The sequence below is a fragment of the Populus euphratica genome, unplaced genomic scaffold (genome assembly GCF_000495115.2).
Source record: "Populus euphratica unplaced genomic scaffold, PopEup_1.0 scaffold6.1, whole genome shotgun sequence".
Lineage (NCBI taxonomy): Eukaryota > Viridiplantae > Streptophyta > Magnoliopsida > Malpighiales > Salicaceae > Populus > Populus euphratica.
The window spans coordinates 1107887-1133680 of NW_011499849.1; the positions used below are offsets into that span (position 1 = coordinate 1107887).

General features: G+C 35.9%; 4 protein-coding genes across 5 annotated transcripts; 2 read left to right on the top strand and 2 right to left on the bottom strand.

The window, feature by feature from the left end:
- The first annotated feature begins 1640 nt into the window (after positions 1-1640).
- LOC105120446 (uncharacterized) lies at positions 1641-4880 on the top strand. The gene is made up of 3 exons (XM_011018638.1): positions 1641-1874; positions 2658-3225; positions 4259-4880. The coding sequence occupies exons 2-3, from the start codon at positions 2775-2777 to the stop codon at positions 4306-4308; spliced, it is 501 nt and encodes a 166-aa protein (XP_011016940.1). The 5' UTR covers positions 1641-1874; positions 2658-2774; the 3' UTR covers positions 4309-4880.
- Positions 4881-5638: 758 nt separating this feature from the next.
- Positions 5639-9766, top strand: LOC105120447 (spindle pole body component 110). Its single transcript, XM_011018641.1, has 2 exons — positions 5639-6205; positions 6776-9766. The coding sequence occupies exons 1-2, from the start codon at positions 6112-6114 to the stop codon at positions 9610-9612; spliced, it is 2931 nt and encodes a 976-aa protein (XP_011016943.1). The 5' UTR covers positions 5639-6111; the 3' UTR covers positions 9613-9766.
- A 963-nt stretch (positions 9767-10729) lies between these two features.
- Positions 10730-15566, bottom strand: LOC105120448 (mucin-5AC-like). 2 transcript variants are annotated; one of them, XM_011018643.1, is made up of 6 exons: positions 15281-15566; positions 15010-15202; positions 14832-14921; positions 13643-14035; positions 12244-12397; positions 10730-11973 (listed from the first exon to the last, which is right to left on the bottom strand). In XM_011018643.1, exons 1-6 carry the CDS (start codon positions 15349-15351, stop codon positions 10883-10885), a joined length of 1992 nt encoding a protein of 663 aa, XP_011016945.1. In that variant the 5' UTR covers positions 15352-15566; the 3' UTR covers positions 10730-10882. The 2 variants fall into 2 exon arrangements, with proteins under 2 accessions (XP_011016945.1, XP_011016944.1); XM_011018642.1 differs by having other exon boundaries at positions 10730-12030.
- A 3049-nt stretch (positions 15567-18615) lies between these two features.
- LOC105120449 (NADPH--cytochrome P450 reductase-like) lies at positions 18616-25394 on the bottom strand. The gene is given in 18 exon segments (XM_011018644.1): positions 18616-19106; positions 19395-19508; positions 19595-19717; positions 19811-19888; positions 19986-20135; positions 20308-20404; positions 20483-20634; positions 20754-20837; positions 20934-21159; positions 21824-21916; positions 21998-22192; positions 22361-22430; positions 22842-22878; positions 22981-23064; positions 23170-23227; positions 23331-23407; positions 23520-23579; positions 24776-25394. Coding segments are annotated over 18 exon segments (2079 nt in total). The 5' UTR covers positions 25076-25394; the 3' UTR covers positions 18616-19025.
- Between the last annotated feature and the right edge of the window lie 400 nt (positions 25395-25794).

Sequence of the window (25794 nt, forward strand, 5' to 3'; positions counted from 1 at the left end):
CAATAATTGAGTGCCAAAAACAAAGGGGTTCGGTAGTTGGTAGGCCCTCCTCCAGGTTGATTAGAGATGGATACAGATGCCCTCTGCCTTCTGTGTATGTTTTGCAAATGCAGCACGAAAAAATCGTAGCATAATTATAACATGATCAGTGACTAGCTTCTGGAAATTGCAAAGTCGTTGTGACGACGACAAACCGCCATGTGTGCCAGTTGTTGGTTGATCGATATAGCATGCAAGTCCTTCTCAGGTTGATTAAACCAAGAGGTGAATGGAAACAAGTCATGATCACAAGAACATGTGGTTCCGACGAGAGAATCTGTGGACCTCCCCCTTGCAGGTTGAAGGAGGAGAGACTGCCATACGTGAGTTTTTCCCTTATCTTCAGGGTTGTGGATGAACTGTATGACGATAGCTACAATTGATGCCCTTTTGAAGCCCATGGCCATCATGATATTTAGGAAAAACCAAGGAAATATGAGAACATGCAGAGTTGCGCATTATTGATACCTTTTCTGCACCATCTTTTGCTTTTGGTATCATGGTCCAGCATCTTTTCAAATATTTTTGATTTTTTGTGGTCTCAAGTTAGTTGTTGTTTTTAGGTATTTTTAAATTGTTTGAGTAGGATGATATTAAAAATAAAATTTAAAAATAAAAAAATATTATTTTAATATATTTTTGAATAAAAAAATAAAAATATATAAATCCTTCAAAACGACAAAAAAAGAAAAGGAAGAAGGTCCTCCACAGCTTTAATTGACTGAGGGGTGCTAATTTGAGTAAATAAAGAAATTACACCATGAAGAGGTTGTTCATCAAGCACCCCACACTGCTAGAGACAGAAAGAAAAAAGAAACCACAAAGATTTGCCCTTAAATTCTTCCGTCCAACCATTAGAATCCAAACTTTCAAGGAGTCCATGTGCAATTTAAAACTTACAAGGCATATAGTTTATTCTTTAATTAACAACTCTCTAATTAGAAGTTGATTTTTCACTTAAATATATTAAAATAATATTTTTTATTTTTTTAAATTTATTTTTAATATTAATATATCAAAACAATATAAAAAAATTTAATATGTTTTTTTAAATTAAATTTTAACCAATCTGCTAGCTGGCTGTGGCTTGATTGATGACTATTTATTATATTTGTAATGTACAGCCACAGCTACAGTGTCTAGCACACACCGGTTACTTGAGCCACAAAGACACGCAAATCCATGGTCATTTCCCACGCCACGTCATTGCTTATTTCCTTCGCCTTTCCTCTGGCCTCTCTTCCCGGCAGCCACCCCACCAGCACCACAACGCTGACCAGACCATTTAATCAGCCCTGCTCTCCTGCACCCGTATCCACACTACCACTCAACCTCCCCTCACCTAATCATCGTTTATCCTCCTCCTCATTTTTCCTTCAACAATATTTTTATTCTCCGTCAAAAAATAATTTTTTTGATCCAAGATTTATTTATTTATTATTTTTTGTTAATTCCTATAGAATCTCAGCTAGGTTACTTATCCATGTGAAATATATATATATATATATATATATATCACTTAATTTCTTTTTACAAATCTTAATTCTATAGGCGGTCCAACTAAAAGCCCCGATGTTCACACGTTTAAAACAAAGCTCATGTGATAAAGTAAACCCGGTTCCAGAGAACAACAAATCAAGTTAGTTTTGTTTTGTAAGTTGGTCATAACTTTCCAATTAGAACCAAAACTCAATTCTCTCAGTCTCTTCTTTCTTTAATTTTTTTGTTCTTTCTCTTAATCTAAAAAAGAGGAGACAAATCTATCGAAACTAGGGTTTCTCATTCATCTGTTCGGATACAAGCTGGAAACACAATCAGAACTCCCTGTTTTTAAGGTATCCGCATTACATTACGCTTGTAATCTGATCTTGATTTTTTGAACCTATAGCCTTTTTTTAGCAATTGATCGGTTTCATGATCCTGAGATTGATTCAGCCAAGAACGCGAAAGAAAGTGAATATTTTGATTTTTCAAATTTCTTATTTATTTAGTAATAATATTGAGTTCCCGTGCATCTGGTGAGCTTGAGAAATCTGTTTTCTGCTCGCTTTGTATGATTTGGGAGAGATCTATTTTTGGTACAATTACGTCCTTTTCTATTTTTAGATTTTCTTTTGAATGATTCTGTATTTTGATATTAAATTCTTTATTTTTCACATGTGAATTTATTGTATTGACCAGTGATAGTTCATTGAATCCGTGCCTTGTAATTTTTCTTTTCTTATTCATTAAATTTATGAAAATTCATTGTATTTATCAGCGATAGTTCATTGAACCTGTGCCTTGTAATTTTTCTTTTCTTATTCTTTGATTTTCTTTATTTGATGTTAAATTTTGGATGGAACAAAAATGTGAAAAAAAATCCATCCTTTTCGAAGTTGTTTCATCTTGAAAGTGAAAATCATAAGGAAAACATGGAAGGCAATTGCTTTTTTTTTTTTTTTTTTTTTTTTTTTTTTTTTTTTTTTTTTTTTTTTTTTTTTTTTTTTTTTTTTTTTTCATTTAAAGCTAGTTGGTTTTGTTGCTGCATATAAGGTTGCTAACTTCTTTTTGTTTGTCGACGTCAGTTACTCTATTTTTGTGTGTTAACACTGTTTATTGTTGATTCCTTTTTACAGGGGTAAAGAACTCGTTGTCTTGCCTGTTTCCGCTCTTCAATCATCAGACCTTGGATTAATTGCAGTTTGTTGAGTATTTCTGTGATCAGTTTTCTAGGGTGATTTTTTGTTGATTTAATGGCTGTGGCATTTACCAATCTTTCATGGTGGTTATGGAGTGGAAAGCATCAGGAACCCAGAATTTCAAACGGGTCTTCTTTAAATGCGAGACCTGACTCGGATTTATGGGAATCGTCGGATACTCTGAAATTTCCTTTGGTTCAAACTAATGTGGCATCCTCCTCTAGAAGGGTTAAGAGAAAATGGCACAGCCGGGAAGAGCGGAAAATTGATAGGGAATATGATGTTGTTCTTGTGCCATCTGATGGTGGCTGTGTTTCAGGGTCAGAGTCTGATGATTCGGATTATTCCATTGGGTGGTTAGAGCCTCATGGACCTGAATTCCAGAGTGATGATGATACGGACAACAGTTTTGCTGTGCTGGTCCCATGTTATGGCCGTGTTCAAGATAATGCCTTTGAGGTTAAAAAGAACAATCTGTTTGGTGCTATTGTTAACATTCCAGATGGTAAGAGCCATTGCTCTTCCAAAGTTCTTTTTATATTTTGGTTGCTTCTACAAAATCTTCTATTTTCCTCTTCCATTGGTGTAGGTTTCCTTATGCTGTGTTGATTAACAGTTCACTAGGTAGATTATCACGCAATTATTATTGCAATAACCATGGTGTAAAGGGTGTTGAAGTCTTTAGAACTGTTTCTGCTACCTGACTTGTCAGCTCTCCTTTCAATGATAAATGAACAAGCTATTATGAAATCATTAAAAACAAAAAATGATTACTGTGATGTGGCAAGGAAAGTCATTCAACTTCTTCTGTATGCAGGCAATCTTAACTAAGTTACACGAAGAATGTGATTGCCTAAGAGAGCCTTTACTTCTACATGGAATGCAATTTGTTATAGCTATTAACAATAATCTTTGTGGCATGGGCTATAATCTATCCATAATTTATTAGACATTAAGAGGTTTAAAAAGGAGAAACATCTAACATATTTTCTATGTTTGAGAGCCTCGACAGCAATCTGAATTATTTCACACTAATGTTTCATTTTGTCCCTTACTGGTTGGTTACTTTGGTAGCTTGTCGCTGCATAAAAGGATGGTTATTTGAATTCCATACATGATCAATGCACAACAATATCTCCTACATTATTTAGGTGTTTAGGAGTTACCTTCTGTTTCCCTTTTCCTCTTTCCAACAAGGTTGTGATTTACATTTATCTATCTTTGAGAAATGTTTTGCAATTACCTTTAAGATATGTTTTACAATTTGCATCAGCTGAACTATTGAATGATCACAATTTGAGCGCAGCTGATGAAATTTTAAAAAAAGAAACGAGTTCTAAACTCCACTCCTATTTCTTGTTTATCTATGCTTACTGGCTTTTTGCTGTTTAATCCCTTTTGTGATGTCATATTGATTGCAAATATATGCATCTAAGTGGTTGGTGGAAGCAAAATGTATTTTTTCTCTTTCAACCTGTCTTAAAATGTGATTGTTTCTCTGTGCTGAGTTCTTAACTTTATTTAACTTCAATGTGCAGAGAGCAAGAAATACATGGAACAGTGGCTTTCATCCGTCCAGAACATCTGACATTTAGTGCTGCTAATGATTTCACTTTACTGTTCATTGTGCTATACTTCTGTAACTGCTGAATCTTCTGGCAGAACCCATCCTTCTGTTTAACGAGAAAATATTGTACATATATATGGGAGGACTTGAAAGAAAAAGAAAAAAAAAAGGCAAAAAGCAAAAAAAGAAGAAAAAAAGAGTGCAGCTGGTCGGGTTTATTGCTTGCCAGTAGAAGAAGATTGCTGATGTTCTTCTTATCCTAGCTAGTACTAATATATGCTGAAAGTGGCGGGTTTTTTTGGCTTCTAATCATTTCTTGACCGTGAAGGAGTTTTCCCCTGCAGCTGCCATTCCTCGTCACTGTCCCCGATTTAGGAGATTACTGTGGGATGGCAGATACCTCAGCTAGAAAAAAATAAGAGACGACAGGGAGAGAGCGTTTTGTTGCGCGTGCTTTTAATTCTTTGATGTAAATATGGCTGCGCATACAGAAGCAGGTTCATGCTTCATATTCTACTGTAAAAACTATGTAAATAATTGCAGGAATTGTGTACATATTGTATAGTGATCGAATCCCCTCTCGCTATCTCTCGCAACTTGTGTCTGCTTAAACTGTTCGGACTCGTAATTTGTACGGTGATAGCCTGTGGCACATTTCCCTTTATCCGTGTTAATTGTCCCCTAGTCCCTGTGTAGTTCATATTAAACCAATCAATTTCTTCAATAATAAAAATTTCTTGACTCTTGGTAGAAAAAAAACCTTTCCTCTATTGTCAAATCTCTCTCCCCCCTTCTATTTCTTAAGTAATAAAAACAAAACAACATGAAATGGAAAAATATTAGCATATTTAGTGATCATATATAATATAATTTTCGGGACAGATTGATTTGTTTTTCTGAACTATAGGCAGTAAATTATAATTAACTCCTCGCTATAAATTCCTGGTGGAGTTTTGATTTTGTTGAAGTGTTTTTCTTAGTTACTGGAAAAGCAACAGACAGCAAGTCACGTCCTAAGTGGTACTATAAACGCCTGTAGTCTGTCTGCTTGCCCGTGCCACATGGTAAATTACAGAAAGAGATCGTGTTTTGGACCGAAACATATCTTAACGTTATTTTGTTTTAAAAACATAACAATACCGTACCGTACCACAGCGTTATTTTATTGGCCGACAGAATTGATTTATACTTGTTCTTCTATTTTCATATTTGGAGTAAATGCTGAAACAACAGAAATCGGTTAGCAATTTTAACCAGAAAAACAGAGAGGCACTGTGTGTGTCAACTTTCGGTTGATTGAAAGAAGATGGGCATTTTTCCAAAAATAGAAGAAGAAGACGAAGAAGATAAGCACAAACAGTTTGTGCAGTTTTAACAAATTGAAGAGCCACTACTTTTTATAAATAGTCGAACTTCTTGAAAAAATAAGTTGAGAGTCCATTTCTAAGCCTAACAGACCATGCCGTGAATGCCCATGTAACAAAACAACGAAAATAAGCAGCAAAAATCCTGTCAAGCAACTAGCAATCAAAGAAAGGGAACATGCCCCCCTCTATTCTAGGAAACTAACCTGCCAAATCAAGGATCCTTCAACATGGCCGCATCCATCGAAGAGCCCCTATCGATGTTGAGGCTGTCAAAGGCACAAAATTTGGCCCTAAATATCCTCCCCCGCTGCTCATTAGAGACCCTCTAGGCAAAAGCTGTGTTTATCTATCGGCAAAATCTTCTTTCTCGTCTTCTTTGACAATTATTTTCATCAATATCTTAACACGAATGCGTTGAATCTCTTTTGCATTTTGAGGGAGGGAAAAGGCAGGTACAATGCTGCAGAGAGCAGCAAGCAATGCATATTCATGGTGGTGGGCAAGCCACATCAGGACAAAACATTCAAAATGGCTGGAAGAAAACCTCCAAGGTGGGTGCTTTTGTCTTCTTTGATTCATCTGTATATGTTTCTAAGAATTAATGGTCTTCTGTATGGTCTATTTCGGTGATCTAGAATCTAGATTGGTGTATAACTAGTCCTGTCTTCTTATTGGTCAATTGTCCGCAACAACATGCCAGGTTCCTTTAAGTTGTCCGTTTGGAGATTTGCAAGGTCACACAAGGGAAAGGCTTCATTCATTCAGAATATGTGTGTGTGTTTGTGTGTGTTGTGTTTTTGATTATTTTACATGCTCATTGGCAACTAACTAACTCTGTTTATTATACAAACGAAGAGATCGAAATCAATTCTGCTTCCGATGATCCCACATTGTTTAAGATTAATCGTGCATTTACTTACCAATTCTCCGTTTTTTTCACAAAACATGTGAAGCAAATTATAACAAAGCAAGAAACCAGGAAAATGACAGAGATAACATTTTCAAATATGTCTAGCTTAGACTATGGTTGTATAAGAATATTCAAGTCTGTTATTTACTGACATTTATGGCTCTTCTTTCTTTTGCTTTTGATTTAGTTTAACACACTTTTGATATGACAGATATGGAGGAAAAGGTTCATAACATGCTTAAAATCATTGAAAACTCTGGGGACTCCTTCGCTCAAAGAGCTGAGATGTACTACAGAAGGAGGCCAGAACTTATAAACATTGTGGAAGACTCTTACCGGGCATATCGAGCATTGGCCGAGAGATTCGATCATCTGTCAAAAGAGCTGCAAAGTGCCAACCGCACCATTGCCACTGTCTTCCCAGAACAAGTTCAGTTTGCCATGGATGATGATGATTTTGAAGAAAGTGATCCCACAATATTCGAATCTGATGATCCCAACGAAGCACACAAGGTCTCCAAAGCAAATATTCCAAAGGTACCCAGCATGCCAAAGAAAGATTTCAGAAGCCGAACAATTTTATTGTCCAGAAAGGGGCAGCAGCTAAATAGAACTGCTAGCTCTGCTAAAGCCAATGTGCCTCCAGGTTCAGGCCTTAGCCGAGAAGAGGCTGTAGAGAAAACTGATAAGCTTCAGAAAGAAATTTTGGCACTACAAACGGAGAAGGAGTTTGTACAAAGCGTATCTGAACGATGTCAAGCTAAGTGCGGGGGGATTGAAAATCAGATAACTGAAATGCAAGTGACAATCAGCGGTTTACAAGATGAGTTTGGTATCAGCAGTGTTATTGATGATAATGAAGCCCGAACTTTGATGGCTGCCACTGCTCTAAAATCATGTAAGGATACTTTGGTTAAGTTGCAAGAGAAACGGGAGCTATCAGCTGAAGAGGCTATAGTAGAGAACCGAAGGATTAAGGAAGTCCAGCAGAAGTACGTAGCCCTTAAAGGTGAGTTTCTTTCTGACCAATCAGATCTGCTGGAGCCTGCTGATGAACAGGAGGCTGAATCAGAAGATATAGATCCAAGTGATACGAATTTGCTGCGAGAGAAGATTAAAGGTGAGCTGGAAGCAGATTTAAAATCATCCCACACTGTGATGCAACTGGCTGACAGAATTGATGAACTAGTTGAGAAGGTTGTGAATTTGGAAACTGCAGTCTCTTCTCAAGATGCTCTGGTAAACAGACTAAAATCTGATTCAGATGGGCTCCAGACACACATCAAGACTCTAGAAGAGGATAAGGCGACTCTGATGGAAAATTCAGAGAAAATGAGCAACAAGCTAAGAGAGTTGGAAGAGGAGTTGCGTAGAGTGAAATGCCTCAACGAAAACATCAAAGATCAAAACAAAAACCTTCTAACACGTTTAACTGAAGCAAGTTGTGCCATTGATCATTTGTCGGTGAAGTTACAAACAGTGAAACCAGACAAGGAAGTTGAGAAAGAAGAATCAATCCAAGAATCAGGAGCTGCTGTTGATGTCAAAGCGGGCAGGGGGGTCGAAGAACAAGAAGAGCATCTGGCTTCTTTCAATGATGCATTTGTATCGAAGCCTATGGAAATGGAAAAGGAAGGGAGGAAAGATGATGTTCCTGCTGTCAATAGTTCTATCAAAGCAGAGGAATCTGGACCAAACCAAAAGCTCACTGCCATAACTGATGATCATGTCACAACACATGATCAGAAAGATTTGCATGAGGAAGAAAATGATGTTGCTGCTCGGCTAGAGGAACTGGGAATAGATGAAGAGGATCAACCCAACTGGAGGCAGTTGTTGGCGAGTGGGTTAGATGACAGGGAAAAGCTACTGCTGGAAGAGTATACTTTGGTCCTCCGGAATTATACTGAAGTAAGAAAGAAGCTCGGTGACGTTGAGAAGAAAAATCGGGACGGTTTCTTTGAATTGGCATTGCAGATTAGGGAATTAAAGAATGCTCTTGCCCTGAGGGATGAAGAGATCCAATCTTTGCGTGAAATGAGCTCTCACCAACAAAATCTCAAAGAAAATAATGATGGTGATTCGACAAAATATAAGTACTCACATGCAGAAGGTTCTCCCGACCTTATGACACAAGCAGCTAGCTTCCTGGATTCAAATCTTTCATCTCGAAGTTCACCTCCGCGGCCAGTTTTTGACTCAGAGCACGAACATCATGTGGAAGCCAGAGGAAGAATTGGTGAATTAGCTGTATCTGGAGGTAATAGAAGGTACTCTGAGAAAGAGGTTAGCAACGTGATCAAGATGAAACGAGCAAATTCACCCCATGTTCCTTCAGCTGTAGAAGAAAAGATACGTTCAGATATTGATGGACTGCTGGAGGAAAATCTGGAGTTCTGGTTGAGGTTTAGCACCACTTTGCATCAGATACGAAAGTTTCAAACTTCAGTCCATGACTTAAAGGTGGAGCTATCAAAAGTAAGAGATAAAACAAGGCGAGACGGCAATGATAAGAGTCAATATATCATCTCAGAGACTCGGCCAATATTCACACATTTGAGAGAAATACAAACTGAACTAACATTATGGCTGGAGAACAATTCGGTTATGAAAGATGAAATGCATGCTAGACATGCATCTTTATGCAATATTCAAGATGAGCTGTTGGGAGTTTCCAATCCAAGTTCCAAAGAAGAAGAGGCTGAGCTCAGTGAATATCAAGCAGCTAAGTTTCAAGGTGAGATTCTCAACATGAAACAGGAAAGCAACAAGGTTGCAGATGAGCTACAAACTGGTCTGGATCGTGTGAGAGGACTCAAGGTTGAAGTTGAAAGGTTACTCACAAGACTGGACGAGGAGCTCGGGATTTCAGCATCTAAAAGTAGGAGTTCATCACACAAAGCTAGAATCCCCTTGCGCTCTTTCTTGTTTGGTGTCAAGTTAAAGAAACTTAAGGGACAAAAGCAGTCAATCTTCTCATGCGCAAGCCCTGCACTGCAGAAACAATATAGTATGTTCGAGGATGGAAAACCCCCACAACACCACTGAAGATTGGATTGTTCCTTTTCCATTTTCCTTTCGTTTTTCATTTGGCTTGCCTGTCGTAGTATTAGATGCTTCAAATAGAACTTGAAGCAACACTACGAGTTCCTTGTTAATTTTTCTGACCCACTGGGTAAAATTTAAGTAACTAATCAAAATATTTTTACTGAGCAACACTACGGATCCTCTCTTTACCTCAGCCCTATATTGTTGCCCATTGTTTGAATTTCTCTAGATCAAGACAGTGAAAAAGGGATCAGCAGAAGCTAAATCCACCCCAACTTATCAATTAAGATTTTTAATTTATCCAATTGCCATGCCTTCCAACCACAGGAGGTTTTCTTCTGACATCGGTTTTGCAGAAAATGCAGATCACACTGCATTTCTGGCTGCAACAATCCAACTAGCATGTACGGGAAAGATGAAAGATTAGTCAGTGACACATGAATCAAACAGTTCTTACACAGCTTATAGGCTGAGATGTTTCTTATTTGCAATTTACAAGGAAAACTTCAGGTTTCAAATCATAAAGCCAATGATTTACCCCAAAAAAAATCAGAGTCGATGGATTTATATATCAGGTGTAGGGAAAAAAATTGTAATTGAGGTTGCTTTTTAAATAATATTTTGTGTTAAAATATATATTAATAATATTTTTTTTATTTTTAATTTTTTTTATTTATATCAACGTATCAATATTTTTATTTTTAATTTTTTTTTTTGATATCAACGTATCAATATAATTCAAAAATATTAAAATCATATTAATTTAAAATAAATAAAAAATTCGAAGTCTCAAGATGAAACCCACATTTACACGCACAAAAATATCTTTCTTATTAGTTACTCTCTAATTGCACGCAAAAAAATACAGACGAATAAAAAATAAATAAATAAATAAAATCCATTCCTCACAAGGTCTTTATCTAAAATTTCTTAATTGTATCTGTTTTTTTCTAAATAAATTTAAAAAATAATTAATAAAACATGACTAGTTACTTCTTAAACACACTGTAAAAATTTTAATCTATAAGAATGTGATTTTTTATTTTTCATTTTTTTGTCAATGACATTAGTGTTCAGATCCATCTACGGCAGCATGATCTATCAAACCAGGCGAGCATGAAGAATTACATCATGAAAAAGACGGACTGAGTCATTACTTTCCAAAACTGTAACCAATTTACACAATTTCTATCTCGTTTAAAATACAAATAGAGAGACCAAACAGAAAAAGGAAAGTGTCTTCTGCTACTTTGCATCCAATACTCTGACCCTATCCGTCCATCATTCCATCGCTGGCTTCTGTTCTGCTTATACTATCCACTTTTACGCAGGATTCATTGCTTACTGAGCTAGGCAAATCTGCTTGCCTCTCACTTACACTTTGATTCTCATCATTCCCCTGAACTGCAGATTGATTTTCAGCTTCCTTGATAGGTGAACAAGTCATCTTGTTATCATCTGCATTTTGACTTCCGTGAACCTGGTTGCCAGTGACATTTACCAGGCCATTTTCATTCATTATCAATTTTGGTGAACCATTAGAACTCTCCAAAGCAGCTACTTGACTTTTCAACTCTGCTTCTTGGTTTGTCAAAGCTGTTTTAACTTCCTGAACATGCTCACTTGGTTCCTTTACAGAGACATGAGCTCCATCCTTTTGAACTTGGCCATTTGCCACTTCTAGCGACCCAAAAGCTTTTGTATCCTTAATGGTTACAATGCCTTGCTTTGGCGAACTTTCAGCATTAGTTTGTTCAGATGGCGTACTCAATGATGTGATAGGGGTGGATTGTGTATTCTGAGTTGTCATTGAAGAAGGTTTCATCTGAGGTGGCAGAACAGTGGTTTTGGCCAAAACAGAATTAGTCTGTTCATATTGCGCATTGAATGATGTGACAGGGGTGGATTGTGCATGCTGAGCTGTTGATGAAGAAGCTTTCATCTGAGGGGGTGGTGAAGTAGCTTTGGGCAAACCAGGGCATGGACCACTTGCAGCTGGACGTGTGGTAGTTGGTGCAGTTGCCATGCCACTGGAGATAAATCGAGTATTGGGATTGACATCTAAGTGGGTAGAAATACCACCAGTCATGGATGATTTGATTGAAGAACTGCCTGTGGGCATGATATGGACAGCATTCTTTGCCTGAGCAGCCTTTAACAGTGAAGCAGCATCTGATTGGGTAGCAATGCGAGCCCCAGCAGCAACTGCAGCAGCTCTCACAGGATCAGAACTCAGAATAGATTTTTCTGATGCTTTTGCCAACATTACTTGAGATTTTGCTGCAGGTCCCACTGGCCATATTGAAGATGATTTTGTCATCATGGTACGTTGTTGAGATTGATGTTGGGCAGGAGAAGCTTCTGCAGTGATGGTAGGAGGCACACAATTATTGGGGGTTTTGGTAGAAGTTGTCCCAGCTGCTCCAAGTTAAAAGAATAATTGTAAGAATCTCACACACACAAGTGCTGAAACCATGTGAACTACATGCATAGAGAGCAAACTACAAACTACCATTGTGCTTTAAAGGCAGTTGAGCTGTTTATTACATTTAGACAAATTCCTAGAAAGATTGTATGCTAGAACACACCTAAATAATTTAAAAACAGTAAGAGATGCAAAGGATAATTTACCAGAACTTGCAATTAAACTTTTGGCTGCTGGATGAGGATCGAGGGCCATTTTCACTGCATCGCGTGCTGCACGCTGTGTCTCAGAGAGTTGAGGGGCACTGGAAACGGTTCCCACATTCAAGTTCCCATGCCGCTTCCGAATAATGGCCCACCTCTGCTTGTATAAGCTATGGTAATTAGGAGGAGAAAAGCAAAGGGAAAAAAATCCTATATGGAACCCTTACAGTTAAAAAACAAACCAGCAATTCATGGAATCTAAATCCACATGAACATAGCAGACCAATAGACAAGGAAAGAACAATGGCCAAAAATGTGAACAGATCGGAATTTATTGAAAAAATAAAGAAATCCGTTGCCGGGATTTGAACCCGGGAAAAACTGGGAGAACCCAGACATCCTGACCGGACTAGATGACAACGGATTGCTTTCCACGGCAGTAATTAAATAACAATGCCAATGGAACCAAATCTGGATCATACAGCTAAAACAATTGCTTGAGGTTCTGTTCTGTAGGATTAGGATGAATACTAATCCTACATGGAGTCCTCATTGTATTTGCGAAAATTCAAGATAGCAAATACTAATCCTACATGCGGTCCTCCTTGTATTTGCAAAAAATCAAGATAGCAAAACTAATCAGGATTAGCTATATCCTCCCTTAATTCTCACTTATTCATGTTATTTACATTTTCAACAATATATTTCCTTTTTGATGATATGGTTAACAAATTGCTCCAGTGTGTGAAAAAAGAAAAAAAAAACTAACTCCAACATCATCAGAGAAGTGCAACACAAATGTTGAAATGGAACTTTAGATGCATGCTAATCCTATATGAAGTTCTTATTTTATTTGCAAAGAATCAAGATATCAGAACTAATCAAGTCTAGCCATGTTCTCCTTTAATTCTCAGTGATTTTCCTTTACATTTTCAACAATATGTTTCAATGCTTTATAATCTTAAAACATTTTTATGAAGAATACATCTGTGTTTGTGGACAAGCCACGGTTAACAGCACTCGCAGCAATATCTGAAGGGATGACCCTCATAGCACTACCAACAAATATATGTGCCATTGCAAATGAACTGCTAACAACTAGATCCCTTAGAGTCCGTGGTAAGAAAAAGATATACAACAACCATTTCCATGAACGATCAAGCCACGACCTACATAAAGCAATCTCCAAAGCAATGATTTGACCATGTTATACATGGCAATTGAAACCAACAAATTGCAGGGGTAGAATGGAACATCAAAAGCAAAGAGAGTTTAGATGACTAAGCATCAACCCTATGTGTTTCTTACTGAACTATTAAAGCCTGAGAATCTAACTACAGTAAGCATGAAAAAGAATGAGAAAGGATGATAATTTAATAGCACTTGATGCATGGAAAACAACCTGAGACAGCTGGGAAGCAGTTCTATCACCCTTGAATTCACCTCTTACAATGCTTGCCCAATTCCCCTCGCCCAATTTGTGCACAGCAGCAATCAGTTCCATGTCCTCAGCTTCTGACCAGGGTTTCCTTTTCCTTCTTGGAGGAAATGTGCCAGTACCTGATCCATTTGCATCATATACTTCAGAAGCAGGACAAGGTGTCACTGCAGGCAGAGACAGTTTCTGCACAGAAACTGGAACTCTAATGTTCACCCCCTGCATCGCATCAGATTGCGAATTTTCTGATGTAGCTCTAAGCGACCGGCCATTAGGTATGTTTATAGTTAAGGGAGCCTCAACAGTTGTGTTGTTTGGGTGAGCTGAATCACTTGGTAAACCAGATGCTATTAATACCTAACCAAAACAACCATTCTCATCAATAAGGTAACTGGACATAGAAAATGAAGAGGAATCAAATAAAACAAATTATTCAAGCATGTTTTGCCTTCTTGGAATATCTCAAAGATAAGGAGTCCATTAAATGATTAAAACATAAAAAATTTGCACCTCAAGCTCTATCATGTGGTCACAGTAGTCTCCTGGAAACCATCTTGTTTTTACAATGCCCTTGCCCATTTGAACATCATTACATTTGTTTGGAAACTATAATTAACTTGACACGTTTCAACCCTTTATCTGTATGCGAGCAGTTGACAACAGAAAATTTAAAACTAATTTGTCCTTTTTCTTTCTGATACATTCAACTCTTGAAATGAGTTTCTGAACTAGAAACTTTATATAAAATCTCCAAAACTCGAAATTTAAGGAGTCGTCCATTAAATGATTAAAACATAAAAAAGTTGCACCTCAAGCTCTATTATTTGGTCACTGTAGTTTCCTGGAAACCATCTTGTTTTTACAATGCCCTTGCCCCTTTGAATATCATTACATTTGTTTGGAAACTATAATTAACTTGACACGTTTCAAACCTTTATCTCTATGCGAGTAGTTGACAACGGAAAATTTAAAACTAATACGTCCTTTTTTCTTTTTGACACATTCAACTCTTGAAATGAGTTTCTGAACTAGAAATCTTACATAAAATCTCCAAAACTCGAAATTTATACAAGGATTAAACAAACAACAACAGATTGTATCACACATAGTATATAGGAACAATCACCATCATAGTAGTGGGATAGAAGCCCACCTTAACACAAGCTGCAGCCTCGGTCGAGGCTTCACTAGTAACACTAGGAAAAGCTTCCAGTTCAGATTCTAAATCACTATCATCATCATCCTGGAAAAAAGAAATTCAAATCCAAATAAAAGAAGAAAAAAAAAAGAGAGGCGGCATTGAGTTTTTCAGGCAAAGAGGCAGAGCAAACCAGAGGGTGAGCTCCATCATCGAATTTCTCAGGTAAAACGTGTCGATATGCTAAATGTCTCCATAGCATTCGATACTCCCTTGCATTAGAAATTCCAGTGCTGGTCTTTTTAACTAACGCATTCCAATCAATTTTCGCTCCATCAAATTGAGCCACTTCTTGCAGCAACGCTAGGAGTGTCGTCGCAGTATACCTAAAAAAAAAAAAAACCCAAATTTTAATTACCCAAAAATAAAAATTAAATAAAAACAGAAAAGAAAAAGGTTCTTACCTTTGTAAGAGAGTGGAAACATCTTCTTCACTGATTACTCCCTTTTTGTTCTTCTTGGATTTTTCAATCATTATGTATTGTTATATTTCAATTACATATTAGGAACTGGAGAGATTCAATTCCATTAAGCCGAATTTTATTAAAACCCTAATTTAGGGTTTCAGAGAGAAAGAGGATGTCAAAAAATACAGAACACGTAGATGGGAAAAACGGAGAAAACAAAGAAGGAGGAGGGGGAAGGAGGAGGAGGAGAGAGCGAGTCGTTGAGAGCGTGGAGACACGCACTAGACGGGGGGGGAGTGCACAGTGGAGAGAGAAAAATAGCCGGAGGTTAGGGGCTGAAAGGGAGTTTGGAGGTTCTTAATGACGACAGTGCCCTCGAGAAGTCCTAGACGATGATTATTCACAGAGGTAATTAAAGATTCAGAGCCCGTATTCATGTCAAACTACCTTTCTTTTTCTTTCTATCTGATTGTTTGTTTCTTTTTTTATGTCTCGATTTGTGTCTTATTCAGTTTATAGATTCGCACTCCAATGGTGGATCAAAATTTTTGCAAATCTACAAAAATAAAATATATTTAGTTTTTATGAAATTGTTAGACAATATTATTAAACCTGTCAATTCAACTATTTTAAATTTTATTTTTCAAGATAAATTTTTTTATTAAAATATATTATGTTTATTTTAGCGAACTCTAAATTTTTAATTGAAATCGTGAATTCTCTTTAAAAAAAAAAATTATAATTGTTTAATTATTTTTAATTGAAATCGTGAATTCTCTTTTAAAAAAATTATAATTGTTTAAGTAATTTAAAAAATATTAAAATAATATATCTATATTTTATGTAAGATTAAAAGTTTAAAAAACCATAAATATGATAAAATTATATTAAAAATATTAAGAATAAAAAAATATTTTGAATTGATAAATTTCATTATTAATAAAAAAATTATTTATATATTATATTAATAAAAAATATTTAAAAAAATATTTTGAATTTTCATGAACAATTTATTATTAATGTTATAAATTTTATTTTAGATGCATAATAATTAAAAAAAATTCAAATTCAAATAAAAAATTATAGTAATTTTTTTGAATAATTTTTTATTAGTATAATATATCAATAAAAGAATAAAAAGAATATTTTGAATTGAATTTTCATTAACAATTTATTATTAATATTATAAACTTCATTTTGGATGTATAATAATTAAAAAAAATTCAAATTCAAATAAAAAATTATAATAATTTTTTTCAGATAGGCCAAAAAACAAAGAAAATGGTCAAATCCAACCCCTGACTATTTATTTTTCATTAAGGCAATGAATGACATGTAAGAATTATATTATAATTAATGCGCATCAAGGTTTCATTGGAGACTCATTACCCTATAAATTAATTGAGACAATGTAATAATTAATTTGTGATTTCCAAACAAAATCATTTGACAATCCATTGCTAATATAATCTTTTTCACAAGTTTTATTAGTTATATTGAGGATATTTAGATTTTTTTTATATTTTTAAAGCATAATAAAATAAATAAATATATCTTAAAAGAAAAAAAATTATTTAAGTGATGAGGGTTTTTTTATTTTTTAAAAGCACAATAAAATAACTCATTTATCTTATAAGCAAAAATACTTTAATTGATGTCCAAGTGCTTTTCATATTTTCACTATTTTTTGCGGTTATAATAAAGTTAATTAATGAATAATTTGATATTTTAATAAATATAAAATATAATTTTTAAAAATAGATAATGCATACAAATCACACGTAATATTTTTTTGAAGACCAAACACCATCTTTTACAATAATATTGAAACTGTTTCAATGATTCTTTCATTTTAACGTGGCATGTGTGACTTATTAACCTTAAGTTTGATAAAACTTTCATTCTTTTTTTATTTTTATTTTCTTGTTTTTTTCAATTCTCATCATTTAAAATTTCAAAACAGGCATTCCATTCTATTTCCTTTAAAATTGATTCATATTCTTTGATTACTATTTATTTTATTATAAATAATTTATAATATTAGAAATTATTTTTTAATTTCATCCTGCTTAAATTTTTTTTATTTATCAGTCTTGATCCTTGTTTTTTTTATTGATATTTACTTTATTCAAGATAATTTTTAAAGTTATTTAAAAAAATTGATCCTTTATTTTTTTCTTCCTTTCAGATTTGATCCCTGGTCCTTTTTATTACTATTTTTTTACTTTAATAAATTTTTTAAATTGATATTTTTTTTTTCAATTTCATCATTCAATATTAAATTAGTTAAGAATTAAGCTTATTAATTGAGCTTAGGTTTAATATTTATTAGGTTGTAAATTTGACAGATTAACATATATTTAGAATATTCGTTCAGGTTTGCTTGTTTTTTTAACTCATGATTTTTTAATTCTATCATTTAATATTTATTTAATTGAAGATCGATCTCAATTATTTTTTTATTTGCTTTCTATAGGATTTTTATTGATTTTCAAAATGATTCGGGTTATTTCAAGCCTTTTTATTTATTATTATTTTTGTTAAATTTAGCTTTTTTACAAAAAAAATTATTTTTGGATAAAATTAAATTAATTGATTAAATATAAATATGAGATGTTCATTTCATAATATCACGTGCAATTTATTTAAATATTATTGTGTAGCTTTTTATATTGACATTAGAATTATCTTTTTTTATATTGATATTAAAATTATCTTAATGAATTTTTTTAATTACAGGCGGTGTTCACAACAAAATAATAACAAATCTTCGACAGATATTATTTAAAAAAAAATATAATATTGATAATTTATTTTTTATAGTTAATTATTACTTTTTTAATTTATTCAGTCAATATTTTTTTAATTATATTATTAAATTAATTAAGTTTATTAAACTTATTAAGTTAATAACATGGATCTCAATTTATTTTTTACCCTTTAAAAACGCTTGCATTGCTTAGCCCGATCTGCATAATAGCAGGACCACCAATATGTACATATATACAAACCAGGACTCCAATCTTACCGATCAAAATGCCAGCCTCAGTTTGGGATCAAGGGATTTGTTCCCTCTGTAATCTCAGGTTCGAGTCCTTGGTTGCTCATATGATGGCTACTGAAGGCTTACATGATCGTTAACTTCAGGACCCGTGAGATTAGTCGTGGTGCGCGCAAGTTAGCCCGGACATCCACGTTAATCTAAAAAAAAAATGCCAGCCTCAGTTGCTCCATTTTAATTCAAGATTGATGGTTAGCTCGGCAATCAGAAAATGTTTGAAAGATATCTCAATGATTCACACAAACAAATAAATAAATAAATTTGTGACTGCTTTCAGTTTCAGAATCGCAAGTTCAGCTTTATTTCCACCTTGTAACCTTTTTACTTTACCACAATGGTTCATGCACCGACCATCGCTAACATTCTTTATGCCCCTTTTGACATCTTACAGCTAACTACATGCTCCCTGCCCGGGGATCTCTCATCTAGGAGACAGTAGAGACTAACAGGATCCTATTCAAACCAAAATAGTAGAAAATGAAATGTGATAAAGGGACGGCCAGAGAATAACAGGGTCTAAATTTCTAGGGTAATCAACTTCCAGATTCTCCCCCATCCTTATCCAACCCTGCTGGGACTCCAGAGTCCAGAAGAAGCTGGAATAGTAGATGAATAAATTCAATGCTGTACTTGGTGAGGTTACGAGCAATCAAAGGCAGATTCAATGTGAAAATGTTGTTATCACCAGACATCTCTTAGATACCGGCCTTCTATTTGGAGTTTCTTCACCATAGACTCGGTTTTTGATGAGTCCAAGCCTCCCTGAAACACAAAAGCACAAGGATTTCAGATGCCCTATGTTCCTCAGTATATACTACATAAACACATGCAACATTGGGGAAGAACACAGTAAATTCAAACAGAGTGACCAAGTTGAATCGACAACAGAAGTTCTAGACACGAAACACTTGCCTATTATGTGCTTTCCACTTAACAGAGAAAGGGTAAAACTGCATGCAAGGGCATGATTTTCCTAGTGCTTTGCTTTGTAAGAGAAGTAGCATGAGATAAAATAGGGCAAAAATAAGAACATTCTCAAGTAACAAGTACCTGCTCTTGAACAATAGCGCGCAAAGTCCAATGAACATCTCTTGCCATACCCTTGGCATCATCACACACATAAAGATAACTCCCTTGAGAAATTATACTCCATATCTCTGCTGCCTGCAAATGGTTTGAAATTAATCTAATATGTATAAAGCATTTAACTCGTCAACAATCAACTAATTTTGCAGTATACAATTACTTACTTTATCTACCATCTTATGTTGAACATATTACTTCTGTGGCCCCTCCCTTGAGAATGCAACTAATAACTCGGATATCACACCTTGCGCAGCAAAATTATTGAGCTCATCCTCATATATGAAATCCTGCAAACAATAGAAGCTGGAAATCAATGGGAACAGATTCATTGGGCATCAATAAATGTCAAATTAGGAAATTTGCATAGTCAAGGTCCAAACCATTTGGTGATTTCTGCATCCAAAGAAAAGCAGGGCTGGACCAAGCTGTGTACCATCCTCTTTCAGGGCCATTCTTTCCTGGAGGAATCAGCTAATTAATTTTCTTCTGTTCACACCACAAAAAGAAAAGAAAAAAAACACACACACACACATCAGAAAGCAAATCCATCCACACCTGTAGAAATCCTCTGAAAGGTGCCAGTCCAGTACCAGGTCCCACCATAATAATTGGAGTTGAAGGATTGGCTGGTAACTTGAAATTTGATGTTCTGATGAAAATGGGAGCCCAACTACAGTCATGCCTTTTCTCTAGAGGAACTGCATTCTGTTTTCTTTATATATAGTTTTGAGTGTGGGGAGGGGGTCACGGCCAGATGTTAGATTCTCCAAGATGCCGAGCCGAGATGCACGATGCCGAGATGATCTCAAACATTAAGGGTGGTACAGAAAGTGAGAGAGTGTGGTTCTTTGAAATATATTGGAGGTTGTATCAATACCTTCATCCAAGTTGAACACACCCCTTTGTGAATTCTACCAGTGGGACTTGGACCATATACTAAAGCACTTGTCACATGCACTCTATTGGGAGCATATCTGCAGAATACATATCAGGAAACTATGTTTTTATAATTCCATCAAGAAGATACAATCACATTTCAAGAAATAGATCACCTAGGAGAGGATGAGATAGAATAGTAACGAGGCTGTAGGCGAGGAGCCACTGCAGCAAAAAAGATACCAAGGGAAGGTTTGGCAGATGGGTACTCGGCCATCACCTCAAGAAGACTTCTCTGACTAGCCATAACCCATTGCGAGTACTCACCCTGGATTTGTTTTTTAAGGGGAAAAAAAAAACATTTTAGACAAACAAGAATTTACAGATGACATGTATCAACAAAACAGAACAAACAAATATCAACAAAAGTATGGATCACCTACTGACCTTTCCTTTCTGTGATGATAAAAACCTGAGTCTCTCTGCCTCACTAGGTTCCCTGGCATGAGCAGCCAAAGCAAGCAAAGCAGCCTGAAAGCATAATTTACAGCCAAGAATAAAAAAATACATCATTACACAGAAGAACCAGAAAATAAACCTGAACAAACAAGCATGTGAAAATATCACCTTTTTAGGAGGGCTCAAGAGATCTACATGGCATGCCAATGCAGGGTGAAGGGTGCATGGACCTAGGAAAGGAGGAGGCAATGAGCTTCCAATAGCTGTTCCATCCTCATTATCAGCATGAATAGAAAACAACAAATCTAAAGGTTGACCCAACAACTTCCCTGCTTCTTCAACAATCTCATTACTGTTCTCAGCATACACCCCCACATGGTCTCCAGTTTCATATCTGATGAAAGAAATCAGAGATGAGACTGTTATTAGCACTAGTGTATTAGACCTAATGCAAATAAACAAAATGCTTTTTTAAAAGAAAAAAAACAAAAAACGAGGAAAAGAGGAACCAATATGGTAATAAATGAACATTACACACCAGAAAACTGCAGAAAAGAGCACTCTACAGAATTAAAAAGCACAGTAAGAAACCAACATGAATACCCCACCGAAAATATAGTGAAAAGGTACATAGAGAAGAAAAGAATCAATACTAGAGCTTCGTGACACCACGGATCTCAAACCAAGAAGACAGCTCCTGGAGGATATCTACTTCCTGGGAATACCAGCTTTACAATACAGAAACAGATAAATAAAGCAATGAGGGGCTAACACAAAGAAGTACAGAGTCATCCCAAACAAAGAAAAGATTTGAAAGAGATATCATGGTTAATTTCCAAATGTCCCAAGCTTCAAGAAAATTTTTCAAACAAAAAAAATTCAGGATTTTTGTAGGTATACAGAAGAATAATAAGCCTCTGGGATTCGGCTTTAGTGTCAAAGGTTAGGTGGGTCAAGTTGAAATAGGTCTGGGACCAAAGGTAAGTTAGAAAAGGAATATATAAAGGAATATAAAGTATTAGATAAAACACTCATTAATGGTATAGTGATGAACTTACATAATGCCAGTCCCTGTTATGTCAAACTCCAGATGTAAGCAAGACCGATCAGACTCAGCTTTGTGAAGCTCTTTTTGGACAGCAACATTGACTCTTCAAGAAAGAGAAAAAACATCAATTTCAGCAGTAACAAATCAGTGATGACTAACACATGCACTATACCTAGTTGCTTACTGGCATGGTTGGTGAATATCAAAAGAAACATTCCCTTTTGCCAAGTTTGAGAATTTATCCTTGACAGATGCAATTGAAGGATCATGAATCACTGATCGATATTCAGGTATAGCAGCTGCGTAAGGAGTAGATGGAGAGTTCACATCATCTTCATCTCTGAGCAACTGGTCTAACTCAGGCCACAATAATTCTTTCCTAAAAAAGAAAACAAAAAAGACCACGATTGGGTAAATTCCACCCAGGAAACTCCATCGATCCAAAAATGACAAAAAAGAAGGCCAGTCCCAGTTAAGACAACTGCTGCAAGACAGTCAATTCACTGAAATTCAGGATGAAATGTTCAAACATGACCATGTTGCATACCAAGCAGAAAAATCATCTTCTATGCATTGATCATCATCACCAAGACCAACAAGAACAAGACGCTTTCCTCCTATATCAATCACATGGGAAAATTCCACTGTATTTGAAATATTACATAACGTAAAAAAAACAGAAAAGAACATAATGAAATCATACCAATCACCAACCATTGCAAGACACAAAGTTAGACAAGCATGCCTATCTATGGGACATACAACTACATCAATATCCAAAACCAGCGTGAGAACAGAATCTGAAAGCAATGTCATGTACAACTTGCAACCCTGGGCATCCTGAGTTGCAAACTGTGGAATTGGCACAACATTTAGTTATTTTTTTTCCTTTAATATATCCTCCAAAAAAATGTGAAAACTTGATATACTGCCACATCGCAATGAATAAGATTCAAAACAAATGCAGCACATACACCAGGGAGAACCATATGGACTCAATAACACTAAGTCAACAAATGGAAACATACCTTGTTCGCAGAGCAGGTCGTCAAGCTCCTTTGCTATCTGTTTAGCAGCAGCATGTTGTCAGATATTGCTTTTATAATATTAAGTTTCCAAGAGAGGCAGAGGGAGGGAGGGAGAGAGAACATGCCCTGCTGGTTTTACCTTATTAAAATGTTCATATTGACGGTTACCAAGGCCAAAAATGCCATAGGAAAGCTGTTGACGCCAGATTCCCCTTACATTTCCCTGAAATCAGAACACCATCATTGCAGGATATATATAGTTAGAAATTCTAGCAAAACAAAGCTGAAGACATTAAACTAGCGTTGGCATTGTAATAAAGTCACCAACCTCAGTAAACCACTTATAAAATCTAGCAGAATTATCAGTTGGCTCTCCATCTCCATAAATACAATGTCAGGCTAAAAAAAATCCAATGCCAGAGTCTTCAAAAAATCCAAATACATGATCAACGTACAGAAATGTATGATCAACAATAAAATTTATCTTACGTGGCAACCATGAACAATGCCAAAGTCTCTTTCTTCAATTTTTCTTCATATTGATCATCCTCCACATCATAATCATCCTAATTCAAACCACAAACAACATGAAGACAAGCTATAAAATTCTTAAAAAGCCAATTCTCTCAAGCGATGCTGCAGCCAATGTCATTTGCAAAAAAAGTCCATCCAACTTACCAGGTCAACAACTTTAACAGCTGCTTTCTCATATCTTGCTTTGACCTCTTCAGCTAAAGCCTATGACAATTAGCAGAAATGAGTAGAAAACTACAATAAATAAAAGTACAGCAATGCAAAGTAACATATTAAATAAACCAAATCAAAATAAAGAAAGAATGCTAAAGCAGGAGGTGTGGAGAATTATTGAATTCTTACTTCTCAATCTTATTTCAGAATATATTCCTGATTATATACAACATCTACAAATCTATGCTAGGAAGGCTATTAACTACATGTAAATAGGTGTCATTATTTGGATATGATTTATGGGAAAGAAAAATCTCGCTTTCTATATTCATTTCCCATAAATCAGATTCAGATCAGATTTAAATCTGCCTTGATTGCTTCAGAATCTTCAACAGGAGGCTATACAAATGATCCTATAGTTTGAGAGTTGCATATTTCAGATCAAATAATAGATACGTACAAAGACAAAGAAGTATGTCCATCTCTGCGTTAAATCATATAGTACAGTAACTTAGCAAGAGCCGCATGACAGGACTCCCCTATGACAAAACATGAACAATAGGAGTAGCAATGTAGCATTCTATTTGGGCAATCTCTTGCAACCACCACTGTAGATGAGATGTGAGGCTCCAGCATCTCATGGAGCTAAGCCCTGAAGTTTCTCATGGGGTCCATCTCTGCTAGGAACCTAGCACATGATCTGCCATGCACAAGCACCAGCTGTTCCACCATTGTCCCGATTGAAATGTCAAACATCAGCCAATAACTTAACAGTCTATCTACCATTATTGCATACAGTAAACAGTGAAGCTTTGCTAAAACTATGAACATGCCACAGTTGGCACCACAAGACAGCCAGGATGTAAGAAACCTGTAAGCACAAATGTGAACGTATCACCAAAATCAATCAATTAAAAACTACAAACAATTCCAATAGATCAAGCTCAGTACCAAATATAAGCTCAAAAATAGTACAGCTACTCTCTAATCCACATCTAAAATTAACTTACTGCTGTTTAAAGCAAATATCAGGACAACATTTCAGCAGGGAGCATAGTGAAATAAAAATCGACTTCAACACAGCCATTCAAACAAGAAGCTAAAAGTGAGACCAGCGAGTAGGATTGCAGAAAAAACAACGAGATTGATTATCGACATTTTTTTTTGGTTGTTTTTTAAGAGTAAACGCGATTATTATAGTTTCAAATACTTTCAATTATGATTATCCTGGAGGCCCATTTATTTACCTTAGCAAAACCCCCTGCTGTCCCGGTCTGAGTCCCGTAAAAAATAGTAACCTTAGTTTTCCCAGCCAGAGCCTCGGGCTCGTCTTCTTCATCCTTAACTGACAGTGACTTAGGAACCACCAACGGCTTCACGACTTTGCTCCGATCTGATGATCTCTTCGATATAAACACCACCAATCCAAATACAACCGCAAAAGACGTTGTAATTATCACAACCACAGAGTCAGACACCGAGTCACCAAAAGACACCCCCAGCACTGATTCAACGAACCTAACCAAATCAGAACCACCAGAACTCATCCTTGATTAAGATATGTATAATCGCATTTTCTGTTCTTATTTTATTAAGTTTGATTTGGTTTGGTCGTCTTAAAAATGCTGCCGAGATTGGGGGGGCAGGAAACACAGAGAAACGTATACACTGTATTTTATGTGAGACCACCTCTGGGCTTGCAAGTGACTTAAGGAATTAAAGAATTAAGAACATAGAAAAAAGAAAGAGTGCTTGTCGTCTCCCAACAGAAATGGCTAGAGAGTTCAAGCGTTCGACTACAAGTGCATGGCCTTCTTTTCCTTTTCTTACATTACATTTTGGGGTTTTGCCTTTTGGTGCCTTTCCTTTTTACTCGGGTCATAAAAAAAGGTTAAGAATTCATTCGCTCTGCTCGTGGAGCGGGATACCGTAAAAAGCAGAGAAAAAGCGAAATCATGGAACAGGAATTGCCTGCCCGCTTTCCCTTCGGTCAGCTGCCCCGCGACCAGCCTCAGAGGTCCCACTCAATCTTTTACACCGATGTATCGTACTCACTCGACCAGGTCATTATAAGAAAGCAAAGACTTCTCCATCAAAATGGCTCTTCATTCCTTACCAAGCCCCTGACTACAACTATCCGACCATGATCTACTAAGGTTAGGGTCGATAGGTATATCCCAGTTCCTCCTGTGTGTTGTTCAAACTTCGGGGAGGCCAAGTTTGACTCGAGTGAAGGTGGCCCAGTGTAAGTGGCGGTAAAGCCATA